This window comes from Anolis carolinensis, chromosome 4 (genome assembly GCF_035594765.1).
Source record: "Anolis carolinensis isolate JA03-04 chromosome 4, rAnoCar3.1.pri, whole genome shotgun sequence".
In the NCBI taxonomy this organism is placed as follows: Eukaryota; Metazoa; Chordata; class Lepidosauria; order Squamata; family Dactyloidae; genus Anolis; species Anolis carolinensis.
In genome coordinates, this window is record NC_085844.1 from 209,480,780 (window position 1) to 209,498,264 (window position 17,485).

Sequence of the window (17,485 nt, forward strand, 5' to 3'; positions counted from 1 at the left end):
GGACAAGGCCGGCTCTTCGGCTTAGAAATGGAGATGAGCACCAACCCCCAGAGTCGGTCACAACTGGACTTAACGTCAGGGGAAACCTTTACCTTTACCTAGGGAAAATGGAGCCAACTGCTGTAGCCTCTCTTAGCCTATGGGTTCTTCCCCATTCATATCTTTAGCCATCTTGACCTCACACTGATGATGTGTGGTTGTATGTATCCTGGTTTTCCTCTATGAAATATTGGAAGTATACTCTTGCTTAAGCTGCATCTAGCTGCTAAACATACTCCACATTGCTTCTGGGTTTGGAACACTGACTCTTCCTTGTTCTGTCTCTCTGGGCTCTTAATGACTTGTGATGTCTAAGCAGCTGTCATAGCTATACATTTCCTCACCTTGACTTATTTTTAGTCATTGCAATATACAACAGGTTCCCTGTGCACAGTCGGAACAACCAATGGTTTTCTCCCTTTACAGATGTTCTGTGTCTGTAACATCTGTGTAATAGACTCTCAGGGGGGAAACTATTCCATCATTGCATATCCACGGTGGGGCGGGGGGACCTGTTGATTTTCTGCCTGTCATTGAGGACCAGTGAACACATTCCAGGAAAGATTATAGCAGCTACAAACTTATGCCTTCTTTTTATAGCTCCATTAACTAAACATTTAGTTTAGAATGCTGGATGTGACATCATTATCTGATCCACAGAAGTTTTCCTGTGTCTTACTATCTGGAAACAGTAGCAAATGAAATTGAGTAACTTGGCAGGCAAATTCTGAGTGTGACTGATATGATGATAGACCAGTGTCCTCTTTGCTATCTTTCTGCTGGGAAATAGGTTTTTTTATTTCACCAGGCCTTGGAATACTGATTGCTCAAAAAGAATGGCCCTTGGAGGATGTGCTGGGTTTTCTATTTGCTGTTTTATTTTTTAATGTTTTCAAATCACAAGAAAAGAGATCCCACCTAAATATTAGGAAGAACAACCTAACAATAAGATCTGCTTGACAGTTGAATGTGCTGCTTCAAAGTATGGTGGAGGTTTTTAAACAGAAGTGAAATCGTCATCTGTCAGGAGTGCTTTAATTGTGTAGTCCTGCATGGCAGGAGGTTATGCTGGATTACCCTTGTGATCTTTTCCAACTCTATGATCCTAAGACAATAATAATAATAATGACAGAGTTTTGGTCACAATACTCCTGACGTCACAATCATGGGGGGGAAAGTATGGATCATCGATGTTGCAATCCCAGGCAACAGCAGAATTGATAAGAAGGAACTGGAAATGCTTACACAATACAAGGATTTAAAGATTGAACTACAAAGACTCTGGCACAAGCCAGTAAAGGTGGTCCCAGTGGTGATTGGCATGCTAGGTGCAGTGCCTAAAGACCTTGGCCATCACTTGAAAACAATTGGCGCTGACAAAATCTCCATCTGTCAGCTGCAAAAGGCCACCCGACTCGGATCTGCACACATTATTTGCTGATACATCACATAGTCCTAGACACTTGGGAAGTGTCCAACATGTGATCCAATATAAAAACCAGCATAATGATCCTGTTTGCTGTGTAATAATCTTGTTGTATATCTAATAATAATAATAATAATAATAATAATAATAATAATAATAATAATAATAATAATAATAATAAATGTATTTAACATCACAGACTGACTTTAGTAATTGTTATCAGGAAAACACAGGGAGAGGATTTGGATCAAAGAGAGCTAGATGTAACCTGTGTTCTTGGTCCCTGCTGTTAAAACCACAGTTCCTCTGCTGATAATATAGATAGTAGTACTTTGCAGAACTCACCAATGCATATCTTTTGTCATGTCATTGATCTGTAGCATATACAATGCAATATTCAGGGCACTGAACTCCGAGTTTTTTTTAAAGCAGGCAACCTGATTTGTTCTTGCCTGGCTGATAAACAGATTGGAATGAGGTTATCCTTTGAATGACTCACTTTTTTGAATTATAAATAATTAAATGAATTGAAATGGAAATGTGCGCTTTAGGGTAAAATATACTAAAATTAATATTTTAGGATAAAATGCATACAAAATATGTAGGTGAAGATGTAATTAAATGCAAAATAGAGAATGTAGATGCTAAACATTTATAGCTGGCATTGTTGATCATATCCTACATACTGATTTATATAGGTTTTGTGCACAGCTTAAAGCTCAGGTAGCATCAATTCAGAGACTCTGGCTATGCTCCTGTTCCAAAATCAATAGGAATTCAGAAAAAACTCAAAACCAAGCTTAGTGTATCTAGTGACATGATGTGTCTTAAACAGAAGCTAGTCATGTAATCAAATGAGTCACACCATGGTATTTAACAGGGACAGTAAGGAAATGGTCCCAATGTGATTTAGGTTTTGCAGGGACATCCACTTACCGGTCATAATCCATAACCGAGATAAGCAGACTGACTTGGTCCATGTTCTCTGGCGGGATATCAAAGATTATTGCCTCATTGTAGGTAGGATTAAGTGTGTTTCTCTTTATGGTGGTTTTCTTCTTTTTCAGCCTCCTTCCATCACAGAGTAAAGACACTTTGACATAAGGATCTGGAAAGTAGCAGAAAAGGAAAATGACAGTGCCGAGAAGACACTTTATTTTCTCCCAGTGTTTATAGGAGGGTTAATCACCAGGCCACATGGAATACTGAAGCCGTGGCTGGAGCAAGCAGGATCTGGGTGGCAAGGCACACATTTTATCTGCTCTCTTCTGCATAAGGCCAACATGTGTATACTTAGTAGCAGACCTCCCATCTAGAGCTTATAACTTTCACAATATCCCAGGCAGTTTGCAAATACATTCCAAAAATATCTTTTCTAAGCTCTGCTACACTTCCAGAACTTCATCCTAGAATCTTGAAAAAACAAACCTTCTAATGATGTGGAGATAGGCTCCAGGAATTCAGTCCGTGTTAGGAAAACGGGAGGGTTGATCAGAATACTCCAGAACAGTTTCTATTCCTTTCTCTTTATTTGTTATTATTGATGTGCCATCAAGTCAGCTTTCACTCATGGCAGCCCTCAGAAAGAGAGATCTCCAGAAGACCCTCCTATTAAGAGCTCTGCTCAGGTCTTCCAAACTCAGGGTTGTGCCTTCCTTGATTGAGTCAATGCATCTGTAACTGGGTTTTCCTCTTTTCCAACCACCTTTTACTTTATGGAGCGTTATAGTCTTTTCCAGAGAGTATTTTGTCATCTCAAAGTACAGTGTAGTTTAGTCATTTTGGCTTCTAGTGAAAGCTTCAGCTTGATTTAATCTATGGACCATGTATTTGGCAGCCCGTAATATCTTTTTGGCAGTCCATGATAGCTGTAAAATTCTCCTCCAGTACCAAAGGAATTGATTTTCTTCCTGTCAGCTTTCCTTTCTCAAAAATAATCCTATATAGTAATCCCAAGCTCATTTCCTGAATGATATGACTATGTAGCCCAACCAGCAGCATTCACAAGAAGAAGGTATTCATAATCTAGGCATTGAAGACATATAGTTCCCTGCCTACAACAGTCCCTGTCAGGAATAACTATCAAATGAAAGCTGATTATTGTAGGGAGTGAAACAATGGTAGTGAAGAATGAACAGAGTATCTTGGAAGAGAGATGGAAGGCTGACTAAAATTCTGCACATCAGTTCCCCACACTACAACATTTTGTGGTAGCTCCCACTGTAACATTCCAATAATGAATGTTTTCTCAGATACTCTAAGCTTATAATTGTTTTTCAAGCTGTAGCCATACTCCATTCAGTTACAGTGGAGAACAGAAACATCTGGATTAGTTTAAAGACTGTTTAGCTGGCTGAAAGTGAATCAGCTACCCATCAGTCTAGAGACCTTGCAACTATAATGGTCCATCTCTTTTCTTGGAAGCAAATGGCTTCTTCTCTTGTTAAGGCTTCTGTATCTGTTTCTGTACTTGTTGATTTTGTTCATTTTTACATTTGCATTTCATTTTAAATTTTACATTTGCATTTCTTTAATGAGATGCAGATGTCCTTCATCTATAAATCTATCCTCCAGCACTGTTTGTACATATACATTGCACATCAATTCCCTTTCCCATTCTATTTACCTGTGAGCTAGTTTCAAAAAAAGCAAGTGCCATACTTTTTAAAACAAAGCTGCTTTCTTTTTAGTCAAGTAAAAGAGATCGAAGGAAAAAAATAGGACAGCTATTCCTTACTAGTTGCCCCAGAGACTGACTTTAGCAAATTGCTCCTGAGTTTCCAGCCTAGCATGAATGATGTGTAGGCTGCCGGAGAAAATCGCTGTGTATTTTGAAGTTCCAGCAACTAAACAGTGCATCACCACAGAGCTACTGAGCTGTTTTCCTTCTGAACCATCAATTCTCAGCGGTTCAGACTGCATCATGTATTAGTTGTATAGAAATGCTTGTCTGCTCAGCTTCACAGCTATTGGTACTGTAGATTAAAATGTTTGTCAGCAAAATTCCGACACTGACATGTAGAAGCTGGGATCATTAAATGAAGCTCTTCTGACAGAAGCTTAAACATTATTTGCTCAAGATTCCCCCAAAGAGGAGGCAAATCTATAAGGTTTAAGACTTTCAATTCTGTAAGTATGTTGCATGGGGTTAAAAACAGAATCATGTGGACTCCTTATGTCTAATAAGGGAGTTATTCAATGATTCTTAGGATCATAGGGGTTATAGGGCTATAAATAGGTTGTTATCTAAAAGTGGAGGAGCAGAAGGTCTGCCATGGGAGGCCTCCTTGTTCAGGCACTAGAAAGATGAATTTAAGCCTTTAGAACAGTTGTTCTCAACCCCAGATGTTTTTGGCCTTCAACTCTCAGAAATCCTAACAGCTGGCAAACTGGCTAGGATTTCTGGGAGTTGTAGATCATATCCCACATACAGATTTCTATAGGTTTTGTGCAAAGCTTAAAGTTCAGGTAGCATCAATTCAAGGAATCTGGCTATGCTGGGGATCCCAGGTTGAGAACCACTGCTTTAGAATAAGGCGCAGGAAGGCTGGCTTATAGGTACATGCAGCTCCTGAGGCTCACTATTGCCATTGAAGTTGGTTTGATTTGGACTGATTTATGATATGAAAATCACCTGAAGTATGTCAGTATCACCTGTAAATGGGGAATTTGTCTACCTTTTTTCACTAACATCCACAGCGTCTCCCAAAACCTCTAAAAATTGCAAAAACGGGAGAAAAAAAATGATGCCCTGTCGTTTTTGGTGCCCTAATAATGCAGGTCTGTAGAGGATATGCAGGGCATAGGTCATTCCTATGCTCTTATCCATTCTGCCGTGAATGATTCAGCAAGCTTATGAAGACAGGTATGGATAGAAAAGGAAGAAACTCTAAACACAAGGGAACTACCATGTCCCAAAATTTAGGCTACATCAATTTAAGGAATTGAATCTTCACTGTCTGTTCCATGGGAGTGGCAGAAGAATCCCAAACCAATACTGCCATCAGATCACCAAAGGCAGAGAAACGGGAAAAGTGGTGATGTCTAGGAGACTGACGTTCTTCTCTGCCTACCAATTCGCTAAATCTTGCAGTCCCCAAGATCTTCTGTCCACAACTGCAATCTAAGATTTGACTGCAATGCTATATGAAATGGACTTCTTTGGCTTCTTCTGGCATAATGTCTTCCCATAGGAAATTATATCAGTGGAATTAATTTCATAACATGCTGGTCATGGAAATGATGAGATATAAATGGAAAATAATTGGATTTTTTTTTAGGAAAGGTTTATCAACAAGAATGAGAAAAATGTAGTCTTCTGCCTACAAATGTATCCTTTAATTTTTAAAGTTTTGTACATTCTATGTAAATTTAGTTTCAATATAAACATTGAAAAAAATGATTGTTTTGGAACCAGAATTTTGTTTATAGCTATCTGTGATACTTCTGGAAGGGCATGTAATTTTGAAAAGGGCAAAGAATATGTTCCCTGATGCTCAACAATGACTTCTAATTATATTACATCCTGCTTATAACATAATTTATACAGAATGGCTGACTTTACATTACTATAGTGACAGTTTCAAACAGCCATACCACCAGAGTTTTGAAAAACAATTATTTAAATCCAACTGAAATGTATCGAATGGCGATAGGATTATGTATAGCACTATTTTGTATTTAGGAGTGAAAAATAAAATTGTTATTCCATATACAGTTTTGTTTTAATCAGTGACTTTAGTGGCAAAACTGACAAATAAAGATGAATGTGTGAGACCTTTTCATCAAGTATTAAAAACAACACTGACATAGAAGCTAAAACAATGAAATAACACTGCCTTATTCCAAGCAAGAAAACACCTACCTGAGTAACCAGTTATATCCATTGCTTTTAGATTTCTGCATTTAATGACTGTTAAAGTGAGGCGACCTGCAGTTGGCAGATAACAAAGGGAAAACATGATCTCCCCCAGGTCCACACTTTCCTTGAATGAAAGAGAGAACAGTGTGCATTAGAAATAGGAAAAAAGAGAACTTAGCGGACTGCTGTGCTGCCTTTATTTTCTTAATATATTTACCTCCCAGACCCAGCAAGGCAAGACGAGTGGCCATTTGTTCATCAGTTACTGCAACTCTGAACTTACTCGAGTAATTAAATGGTCTATAATTATTAGGACATATACAAAATTGATGGATACCAGATCATAGATAGTGGACATGACACAATTATGTTAATTGTATTCAAAATCTTCTGCCATTTGTAGGGTGATGGTCTTTTTCTTGGCAGCTCAAGATACTTTCTAGCTAAACCTTCTACTATGCAGGTCATTCACAAAATTGTGTGAGATCCAGACAGGGCCATATTTAATTTGTAAATATCCTATGTTTACCACACTTTCTTCCCATTTTTCCTTGTCTCACACAAAAAGTAGAATGCTTTTACAATGTCATTAACAATTTTCAGATTTTTAAATAATTATTATGGATTTCAGATATCTCTTGTGCATTCAAATAGAGAACATTTATAATCAGTGAACATATTTTTAAATGAGCGAAGACACTATTAAGTGTTGAGCAAGGAATTGGCAAAATCTACCTTTGGGTTTTCATTTCCTTAGAAAACCAAATGAAATTAATGTGGTTGTCATAAACTGACAAGAAGCTTAAAGGCACATACACACACACAGTCACTGAGATAAGAAACTCCAGCTGGAACCCAGTGCAAATCACATTTTCTTATTGAGTTTTGGGTACAACTATACCAAATCATGAACACTTTGGCTGGTTTGGATGAGAATGAGGATGTAGGTGGAGGGATAAACCTTCAACCGAACCAACATCCTAATGCAAATTTGGAATAACATATCATCCTCTGTTGTTTGCCTATTTCCTTCTTGCAAAATAGGTATAAGAAGTACATAATTACAGAGTATAGAACTGGGGTATTTTGCAAGTGGTAGTAGATGATATGAGTTTTACAATAATTTCCCTTGCCCACTATGGCCTCATCTATCTATTAGCCTGTCAAGCCTCTACCTGGTAAACATGTGCTCTAACAATAACCTTTGCAGATGTTTTGGCTTCCTCCACCTCATCATTGTTCCTTTTCATCCTCCAGCTATGGAACACTGTAGAACATCAGTTTCATGTGATATAAGTCTTAAAATAATCAGAATTAATTGGGGCTCTTCAACATGTCAACATGGGCTGGCACTGAACCATGGTAATATTTAACCTTTGTTCTTTGGGGAATCTTTCCGTAGATTACTGACAAGGTCTAAGTGCTAAGCTAAGTGCTGCAGTGACCTAATTTAACAAACTGTCAAGGAGATGACAGGCAGGACATTCAAGCTGGGTTTTGTTGTGACTTCCTGCAAAATTCACCTATATTACATCTTAATATCTAACAACTTTCTAAAAAACACATTAACTATTTCATATGATGATTCCTTCACAAATAGAATTTATCATACCTCAATGAGTCAAGAAATTCTATCCAGATGTTACCCTTCCTTTCATTTTGCCCTACTGAATTTCTGGGGACAACCAACCAAGTTTGCAAAACAATGATTGAACATCTCACTCTTCATTTTGTGGAAAGCACTAGAGGTAATCAGCTACTGAGCAATTTCAATTTATATGGTAGTTTTAGTGTTCAGAGACTTTATACATATCATATTAATGTCACAACTATTGCGGATTTTCCAGTTTAGCAGAGAGATGAGAACACAGGGCACAAAGGTTCATCACACAAAGGCTCAAAATGGCCTTTAGCTTCCAGTTATTTCATAAGGCAAATCTTCAACCTTTCTGTGAGTCCTCTATGCTTCCCCTCATTGATCATATTAACAAGTGACACATGCAATTCAACAGAGGAGCTAAAGTATATTTACCTTTGACATATGGCAGAGCACTTGTGAACTAATGATGCTGATTTTCAAGATGCAAAGTGCCAGGTCTCAAATCTGTCTGAGCTGTTTTGACACCTGAAACTCTTTTGAAAGATACCTATTTTAGAACATTCAGGATAAAAATGTTGCAGAACATTTTCAGTGGCACTGATTTTATAGTTTTCTTGGGCTGAATCCTAATGTTTAGACCCACCTATCTAATCACTGATTGAAATAAAGTTTCAATTATCCAAAGTGACACAGTGGCTGACACAGAAGTGATCAAATACATTATTTCTCCCAAGATTGCTGCTTGGTGCAGTGGTCATTAAACTGAACCAATCTTCATTTCTAATAAAGTCTTCAATTAGTCAGTGGGCATCTACGGTTTTTATGTCTCTCTCTGTGGGCACATGTATATGTATGTGAGTGTGCTTCACACTATTGCTTACTTACAATATGATTACATGAAGCCTAAATTTTGGTTAGACTACACAAGAGAGGTAAAAAGAAGCATCTTTCTCAAAAAGCTTGAACTATCTATCTTTCTATCTATCTAAAATGTAATGTATGTTTGTAGGACCGAGTAAACAACAAAACTACTGAACCAAATCACACCAAATTTGGCCACAAAAAACATAGTAATCCAATCTACATCTTTCAAACAAAACAAAACAAAAAACCCTAGAGAAATAAAGTCCAAATTAGAGGATGAGAAAGAACTGTTTTCAGCCCTGGCTGCCGGTCAGAAGGGTAGTCCCTGCCCCCTTTAGGCCCCGCCCACTTTGTCTCCTAGAAACCCCCTCAGCCACAATGGTGCCAGGGGATAGCCAGGGTTCAGTTAGGCCTCTTCCACACTGTCTATAAGATACAGATTATCTGATTAGAACTGGATTATATGGCAGTGTAGACTCAAGGCCCTTCTACACAGCTATATAACCCAGAATGCCAAGGCAGATAATCCACAGTATCTGCCTTGAACTGGATTATCTTGAGTCCACACTGCCATATAATCTAGTTCAGCATGGATTTTATACAGCTGTGTAGAAGGAGCCTCATACAATCCAGTTCAAAGCAGATGAGATAAGATTATAAATATAATATATAATAATTACTGTGGTATAATAATACAAAACAATATAATCTTTAAAATCAGGACAGTAAATAAAGAGCAACACTCTGAAAACAGGGAAATTCCAGACAGGAAACAACCAGGGCCAGCTCTCAACAAAAGATTCCCTCAGGCAGGAAGCAGCCTGAGGTGGGTGCTACTCCAGCTCGTCAAACAAGGATTCCCTTGTTTGACACAGACAGGCATTGAAGCTGCAAGGTCATTAAATGCTAATAAAGGTGGCTAATTGCAGTATTCATACCTGCCGTACCGAGACTATTAATTGCTACTCAGCCTGGCCAACTAAGGATTCTGCAAGGTAGAAAGCGGCTAGGCTTTCAAGCAGCAAGGCTTTTCAGTGCTGTTCATTCTGGTCAACCAAGATTTCCCCTTTGAAGCCACAAGGCTACTCCATCCCATTCAACCTGGCCAACGAAAGATGCCCCTATGTAGAAAGCGGCCAGGCTTTTAAGCTGCAAGATTATTCAGTGCAATTCAAGCTGGCCAAACAAGTATTCCCCTACAAAGGAAGTAGCCAGGCTTCTGGGTGCTACTTCAGCTTGTCAAACAAGGATTCCCTTGTTTGACACAGACAGGCATTCAAGCTGCAAGGCTATTCAGTGTAATTCAACCAGATCAACCAAGGATTGACCTTGGTAGAAGTCGGCCAGGCTTTGAAGCAGTGATACTACTCTGTACTATTGAAGCTGACCAACCAAAGATTCCCCTAGGTAGCAAGCAGCCAGGCTTTGAAGCAGCAAGGCTATTCACTGCAATTCTAGCATCCCAAAAAACACAAGTACCCAGCCTTCCAAGCAGCAAGCCTATTCCATTGTATTCCAGCTCACCAAACAAGTATTCCCATAGGAAGAAAACAGCCAGGCTTTGAGGCTGCAAGGCTATCACTGCTATTCCACCTGGCCAACAAAGGATTCCCATAAGCCACAGCAACGCGTGGCTGGGCACAGCTAGTAATTAAATATACTTTTGAGATGTGAGAGAAAATAAAGGTGGGAATGCTAAGGGTGCATCAGAGACAGCAGCCCATTGACCTGAACCCTGATCTCCAACTTTCAGAAATGATTATTGCTGATCATATCACAGAAAACCCCATAATTCACATAAAATTAATCTTCACATAATGTGATAACTATTTTGCACTAAAATGAAAGCATAGATAACAAACAGCTGTGTGCTATATATAGCTGCAGCCCACTTGAAGGGGCAAAATTTGACTTTGTGAAGTTTCTTGGGATGAAGGAAATGACGTATTCCAGGAGAATAATTCTGATTATCAGAAGAATCATGAGGCCCATAAATATAGCAGGGCTCAAACAGCAACAGAAGAGCTCCTGTACTTGCCAAATGGGAAGGGGAACACAGGCTACATGATGTTGCCACAATCATCAGCTGTCTGATGAGTAACTGGGGTGATTCAGAGCAGTAGCAGCTCATGGCTCAGTGAAGATAATGAATCTGTCTCAAGTTTTGGATGAACTTTAAAGAGGTATCCAGAGTCCTGGATTCTACCCCCAAACAGCACCAGTATATTGGACAGATCCTTTAAATTTTAAGCTATTGTTTCATCACCCTATTGATATGAAAGACAACAGTTCTTACTGATTGAGGGATCATGGATGCTTTGCACAAAGGTTAACTGTTGTGTTGCTTCAGGAAAAGGATGCAATGGTGTCTTCCTAAACTTATGTACAAAAAAACAATAAAATTATAGTTCAATATCTGTATCAGAACAGCAGTCTAGCTTTGAGAGCAAAAGACAGGTGAAACAGCACAGACCATACACATTACTGTCTCTGGTGTCCTTGTCAAGACCTGACTTCTGGAACATCCACTTCAGTTTACTTGAAGACAGAGCTGGCTCCAATTTTCATGCAGAAGACGGAAGTAGCCCTTGCTTTACTCATTTAAGATCTTCTCCTTTATATATGCCTTTTTAACATGCATTAACAACCTTCAAATATACAGGGTTTTTGAAAAAGAACTCCCTAGTTTTAATGTATTTATACTTAAAACTAGGAGTTCTTTTGAAAACACCCTGTTTGTAGTGAAGAGAGACAATGGTAATCGAAGCCTCATATGGGAAACACAAGAGTGTTACATGTGTGAAAATACTTGAGTGCACACTTAGAATTCTGGGGGCTGAAGATCTGGTTGTAGATAATATTCTGTTTCCTTCTCGAGTTAGGATATTGCCAATCTTGACTACCTTGTGCCAAATGGTAGTACAGTAGAGTCTCACTTATCCAACACTCGCTTATCCAACATTCTGGATTATCCAATGCATTTTTGTAGTCAATGTTTTCAATATATCATGATATTTTGGTGCTAAATTTGTAAATACAGTAATTACAACATAACATTACTGCGTATTGAACTACTTTTTCTGTCAAATTTGTTGTATAACATGATGTTTTGGTGCTTAATTTGTAAAATCATAACCTAATTTGATGTTTAATAGGTTTTTCCTTAATGCCTCCTTATTATCCAACATATTCGCTTATCCAACATTCTGCCAGCCCGTTTATGTTGGATAAATGAGACTCTACTGTACTTGTGGCAGAAAATGGATTGTCCTAATAAATAACATAGCCAACCCGGATGGTTCTGAGTTAGGGAATCAAACGCCATAAACCAGATGCTTAGAATATATTTCTGGGTAGAGCCATCAAACTACACACTTCTATCTAATCTTGATGAGAAATACTTGAGCTTAATTGGGATGAGCATATTAAAGGTTCTGTCTAAAAGATAGCATTCCACAATCTGGTAGTGATATGTGCCAAAGTTGTTATTTCTCATCAGTGTTGCAATCAGACTGCACTATTCATTCTAGTTATTTCCAAATACAGTGTTCCCTCACTTATTGCGGGGGTTACGTTCCAGGACCACCCGCAATAAGTGAAAATCCACTTATAGGAGCACTATATTTATTTCAATGTTTACACATTATATTAGTAGTTAGGTGGCCTTTCTCCCCTTCGCAAGCCTTCTTCCTGCGCTTCTTTTTGGTGGCCTCCTCTCTGGCACCTGCCAGTTTCCCTTTTATGCATGCGCCTCCCTCTCGTTGGCATCCAGAGTGGCCCGGCTGGACGCCGAGGAGAGGGAGGGTGCATGCGCAAAAGGGAAACTGGCACCTTTTGCGCATGCACCATCATTCAGGAAAAAAACTGCGAAGCAGTGAGGGAGCAAAAAGCGAACTGCAAAGTAGGGAGTGCTCTCATTGTGGCACAATCATAATTTGACTAGCACTTGTTCTTGCTTCTTCTTTCATTCATTGGATGCTTGTCTTTCCCCAGAACTGAAACTAACAGATTTGACTAATTTAATTATATACTTAGGGAGGGGTATATTACACAGAGCTACAATTATGAGGCTTTCTAATCAAGATTTAAATGCACACATTTTGAAGGAATTAACTAGCTGTTTGTGAACAAGTTTTTTCACAAGTTTCTCATAACCCGTGAATCTCTACTGACCGTCCTTTTTTTGAAACTTGGTATTGTTTCTTGACCTATTCATGTATTCATTGACGTCTTTTGCCTTCTCTTGGAAGAAAAAGGAAACAATGCTTTTCAGTTCCAGCCAAGAGAACTAACCAGAACCATTCTAAGAAAGGTTGCACACTAAGTGCACACTTCCTCCTCACCTTAGTTACATGACCAGTCATTTCCAGTCATCTAAAACATGGAGCCTCGGTGGCGAAGTGTGTCAAAGCACTAAGCTGTTGAACTTGCATACCAAAAGGTCCCAGGTTCAAATCCCGGGAACGGAGTGAGCACCCGCTGTTGCTCCAGCTTCTCCCAACCTAGCAGTTCGAAAACATGCCAATGTGAGTAGATCAATAGGTACCGCTTGGTGGGAAGGTAACGGCGCTCCATGCAGTCATGTCAGCCACATGACCTTGCAGGTGTCTACGGACAACACCGGCTCTTCGGCTTAGAAATGGAGATGAGCACCAACCTCCAGAGTCAGACATGACTGGACTTAACGTCAGGGGAAACCTTTACCTTTTAAAACATGATAGAACAATTATTTTGTAGTAGTTGCATAGATTGCAGTAGCCTCCTCACTAAACAGCATAAATGCTCCAACAAGCCAGGGCACATCATGCATGAAGAGATATCCATATGTCAATAAAGGGGAACATGCACTAGACCAGCAGATCAGCATTTTTAAAAAAGACTTCTAAAGAAGTGCATGTTTAGAGCTTCCAGAAGATAAATCCCTTTTAAAAGGCTCCCACTTCCTTCTTAGATTAGAAAGGAAACTGGCTTCAGGACAGTGTCAAAAAGCAGCTTGCTTATTTGGCAGCCAAAGCTTACTTTCTTAGAAGACAGGCTCCTTCCAGGGATTAATTCTGTCTGGCAGCCCTTGGCAACTATCTCTGGAAGACCTTAGTCCATCTACATGGATAGCCTGTAGTTATCCTGTTGAAAGGGAAAAGGGTTCTGAATATACCCAAGGAAGTATTTAAATTATTATTATGATTTCTTCTCATAGCATGACATTTAGCTATGATGCTGAAAAGAGACTTGGAAGGTGAGACTAATCAGAAGAGCTCTACTTTGAATCAGACATGAATGCATGTTCCCAGTGATAAAATTAAATTGCTTTTCATCAAACAGTCTCACAAATTATGCCTGTGTTTATTTCTAATGACCAAACACAAAACAGTATGGAATATATGGAAATGAGGACAATCACATTTTATGACAGACATGTTTTACCACTTCAGGTGCTCTGGTGAGTAGTAAGGGGATTTTTTAAAAATGAACCAGAGAGAAGCTGAAAACAAAGAAAGTCAGGAGCAAAACTAGGTTCTCAAAATGTCTATATTCATTATCCAAAAATGCCTATCTACATCCTAACTCTAGTCTCAACTAGAAAAAACTCAGCAACTTATCACCTTTCATGTCCATGATGACAGCAAGTCTTTTAATTATTAATGGCTTGTTTGAGACCAAGCCACCTGTGAATATTTTGTGTTGGAACAATAATAATTCACAACTATATATTGTTACTGGTGAATTCCATTTTTTGCCTCTTAAGATGAGGATTGCTGCTGACAACAAAGAGAACAGGGAAAAAAGGAGATAGTGGTGGTGGATGGAAAAATGATATTATCATTGCTCCTCATTTTTTTTAAAAAAAGACCCTGATGCCTTAACTCTGTGAGCCTTATTACAACTATATAACTGGTAAGGCCCTGGACTAGGGGGTGGGAGGAGATGAATATTATTCACTATTTCATATGAGATAGCAAAATGTTTTGAGCCTGTCCTGCTCACCGCTGAAGACATGTACACCCACAAACAGGCTTGTATGCTACTGTATACTCATGTATAGGTTGACTTAGGCAGCTTTGGGGGCAAAATGTTAAAATTTCTGTGTGTTTGATTTATATGTATTTTGAGTTTGTATTGTTCTAAGTTCGAACGACATCAAATTGTTGCTGAGTGTTAGCTGCTTTGAGTCCCTCAATGAGAGAGAGACGGTGGGGTATAAAACAAAGCAAACAAATAAATAAATAAATAATATGAATTTTGATATGATTCATAGGTGTCATTCTCTGGAGAGGGAAAAGCACCACTGCCACCACAGTGGGCCAATGGCCACAGCCACCACTACCATTTCCCTATCCAGACATTTAAAAAAGCCAGAAGCAGCACCATGGTGGAAAGAGTAGAGGGGGTTTGTGCTTTTTTAAGGGTGTCCTAGGATAGACTAAGCTCTTGCCTTTTTAATGCTCTATTCAGAGAAGGGGACGATTCCCTTCTTTTGATAAGAGTTAATGTTCAGTATTCAGATTGACCCATAAATGCAGTAAGTTAACCCAGATTTTTGAGTTGATTTTTGATTATAATACCTAGAATTATACACAAGTAAATAGGGTAATCAATGAGGTTGCTTCTATTACTTATTAGAATAATACTGAAGATTATCTTATCAAGTTCTATTTACAGTGCAAAGCAGCAAGGGCATTATCTCTACAGAAGCTGAAAAAAGACATGATTGGCCAATATGAGCATGAAATGGGACCTCATCAGACAAAAGTCCATAAACTGGGGGGGGGGGGCAGTGGGGAAATCCATGGAGCAGTGCCCTGCATCATTCTCTTACCATCACACAGTGTTTCCAGTCTGCCCCTGGCTTTGGCCTGCGCTGTCTCTGTCTTCTTGAAGTCACCCGTGTTCTCAGGGTATCCTCTGAACATGCTGCAGAGACATTGCCAAGACAGATGGGATGGAGTCCTGCCAGAAGTAACCCTAACTCATGTGATGGGCTCTGGCGGGCTCCATCCTGGCTGTGTTTCAGCAGTGTCCTAGGAAAGCTAAAAAGCCCAGTGTGATGAGGTCAACAGAGCCAATATTAATTGCTCTGCATTCACTCTGATTCAAATGGGAGAGTGCTCATCTCCTCCCCAGATACAAAACATTGAGACTGCAGCCTTAGAAAGGGTTAGACCTAGCCTTTATTAGCCTTGCCATTAAAAAGTTAGATGTTTCAAATTCAGTAATAATCATTTCAGAGCAATCCTTCAAGCTATAATGAATGAAAAATGTATCTCTTACATATCTCTGGGTATGGATTTTTCAGTGTGTGGGCTGCAGCCCAGCCTATTCCATTATTTAGAGCAAAGATTTTCAATCTTCCTGCTCACAGGGACCATTTCCAGATTGTGTACTATGCATCTAGAACCACGTGGTAATGACACTGTAGCAACAGCTTGGGTGGTTACTGTGTTGAATGATAGCAGTTGGAGAAGGAGTTAAGTACACTTTCCTCACAGCTATCTTTCCTCTGAGACAGTACCATTTTGATGGTACTTTTTAGCTAAATGCATGGGCCTTCAGGGTTATTAATGATTTGGACTTGTTTTGCTATTGGTTTTTTGCACACAACTGTGCACAGTAAGTCTTTTTGCCATAATCAATTCCTGCATGGAGGAAAACGCTGTGTGTTTGTGTTCATTCCAAGCCCTGCTTTGACATTTCTTCATTTGAAGTGACACTCATTTTAATATGCTGTAAGATCTCCTGCAGTGACATATTTAAGAAGCATATTGAACAACCTTTGGATATCCACCTCAGCTTTGAGGCAGGATCATTAGGTGTGGTGAGGTAGGCTGCACAGGCTGAAGCTTTTGGGTGTCACGAAAGAGCAACAAATTGTTGATTCATTAATTATTGTGTTGTTTTGGTCAGAAAGAAAAAAAGATTCTGAAATGTTCTGCCTTGTGAGTCAGAATAAAGTTTAACTAATTTGAATACTTTGTGCCTTGGTTTGAGCAGGTGTTCATGTCTTAGGCTGGCCCTGCCTTGAAGAAAGTCTAAAAACCTTCCAAAGAACCACAGGAATCCCAGGAACATAGTTTGAAACTATTCAATGGAAGTACATTTCCCCTCCCCTCCTCCCCAATGCTTCTGGTTGAAAATTGGGCAAAATAAACAATGTCAGACTGTGATGGCTTCTGGATTCTATGTCAAAAAAGCAATGAACTATGACAGATTTTACTCTGAACTTTACAGGAGCAACTCAAGGTGCCAATTTGTAAATTATTATTATTATTATTATTATTATTATTATTATTATTATTATTTCCACTTTATCTCCCCAAAGGGGACTCAAAGTGGTTTGACATACAACCATTGGTATACAATGATATATATATATATATATATATATATATATATATATATATATATAGTATTAAAATAGAATTAAACACAAACAGCACTAAAAAAATCACAGTTAAAATCCATCAAAAACAGTTAAAAACTACAGCACATCTTGACTAGATTTAAAAACTTTCATTTTTAAAAGCCTGTCTGAATAAAAAGGTTTTAGCCTGCTGCGGGAAGGTTTGGTATCCTGATAATTCCTTCAAAGTTTAGACTAAAACCCAGAGCAGATTCACTGTTTGACTAAGATGAAAACCACCACCAGGCTGGCAAATTCATCCATTCCTAGATATGTACTGTATGCCACACAGCTTGG

General features: G+C 38.9%; 1 protein-coding gene across 3 annotated transcripts in view; it reads right to left on the reverse strand.

Moving 5' to 3' along the window:
- The window catches only part of syt6 (synaptotagmin 6), a 189,642-nt gene that overhangs the window by 18,666 nt on the left and 153,491 nt on the right, over positions 1 to 17,485 (reverse strand). For all 3 annotated transcript variants that reach the window (XM_062978667.1, XM_062978669.1, XM_062978668.1), the window contains exons 4-5: positions 6,330 to 6,450; positions 2,402 to 2,573 (exon numbers count right to left, since the gene is read on the reverse strand). In XM_062978667.1, coding sequence (XP_062834737.1) covers positions 2,402 to 2,573; positions 6,330 to 6,450 — 293 coding nt within the window. The remainder of the gene's footprint in view (positions 1 to 2,401; positions 2,574 to 6,329; positions 6,451 to 17,485) is intronic.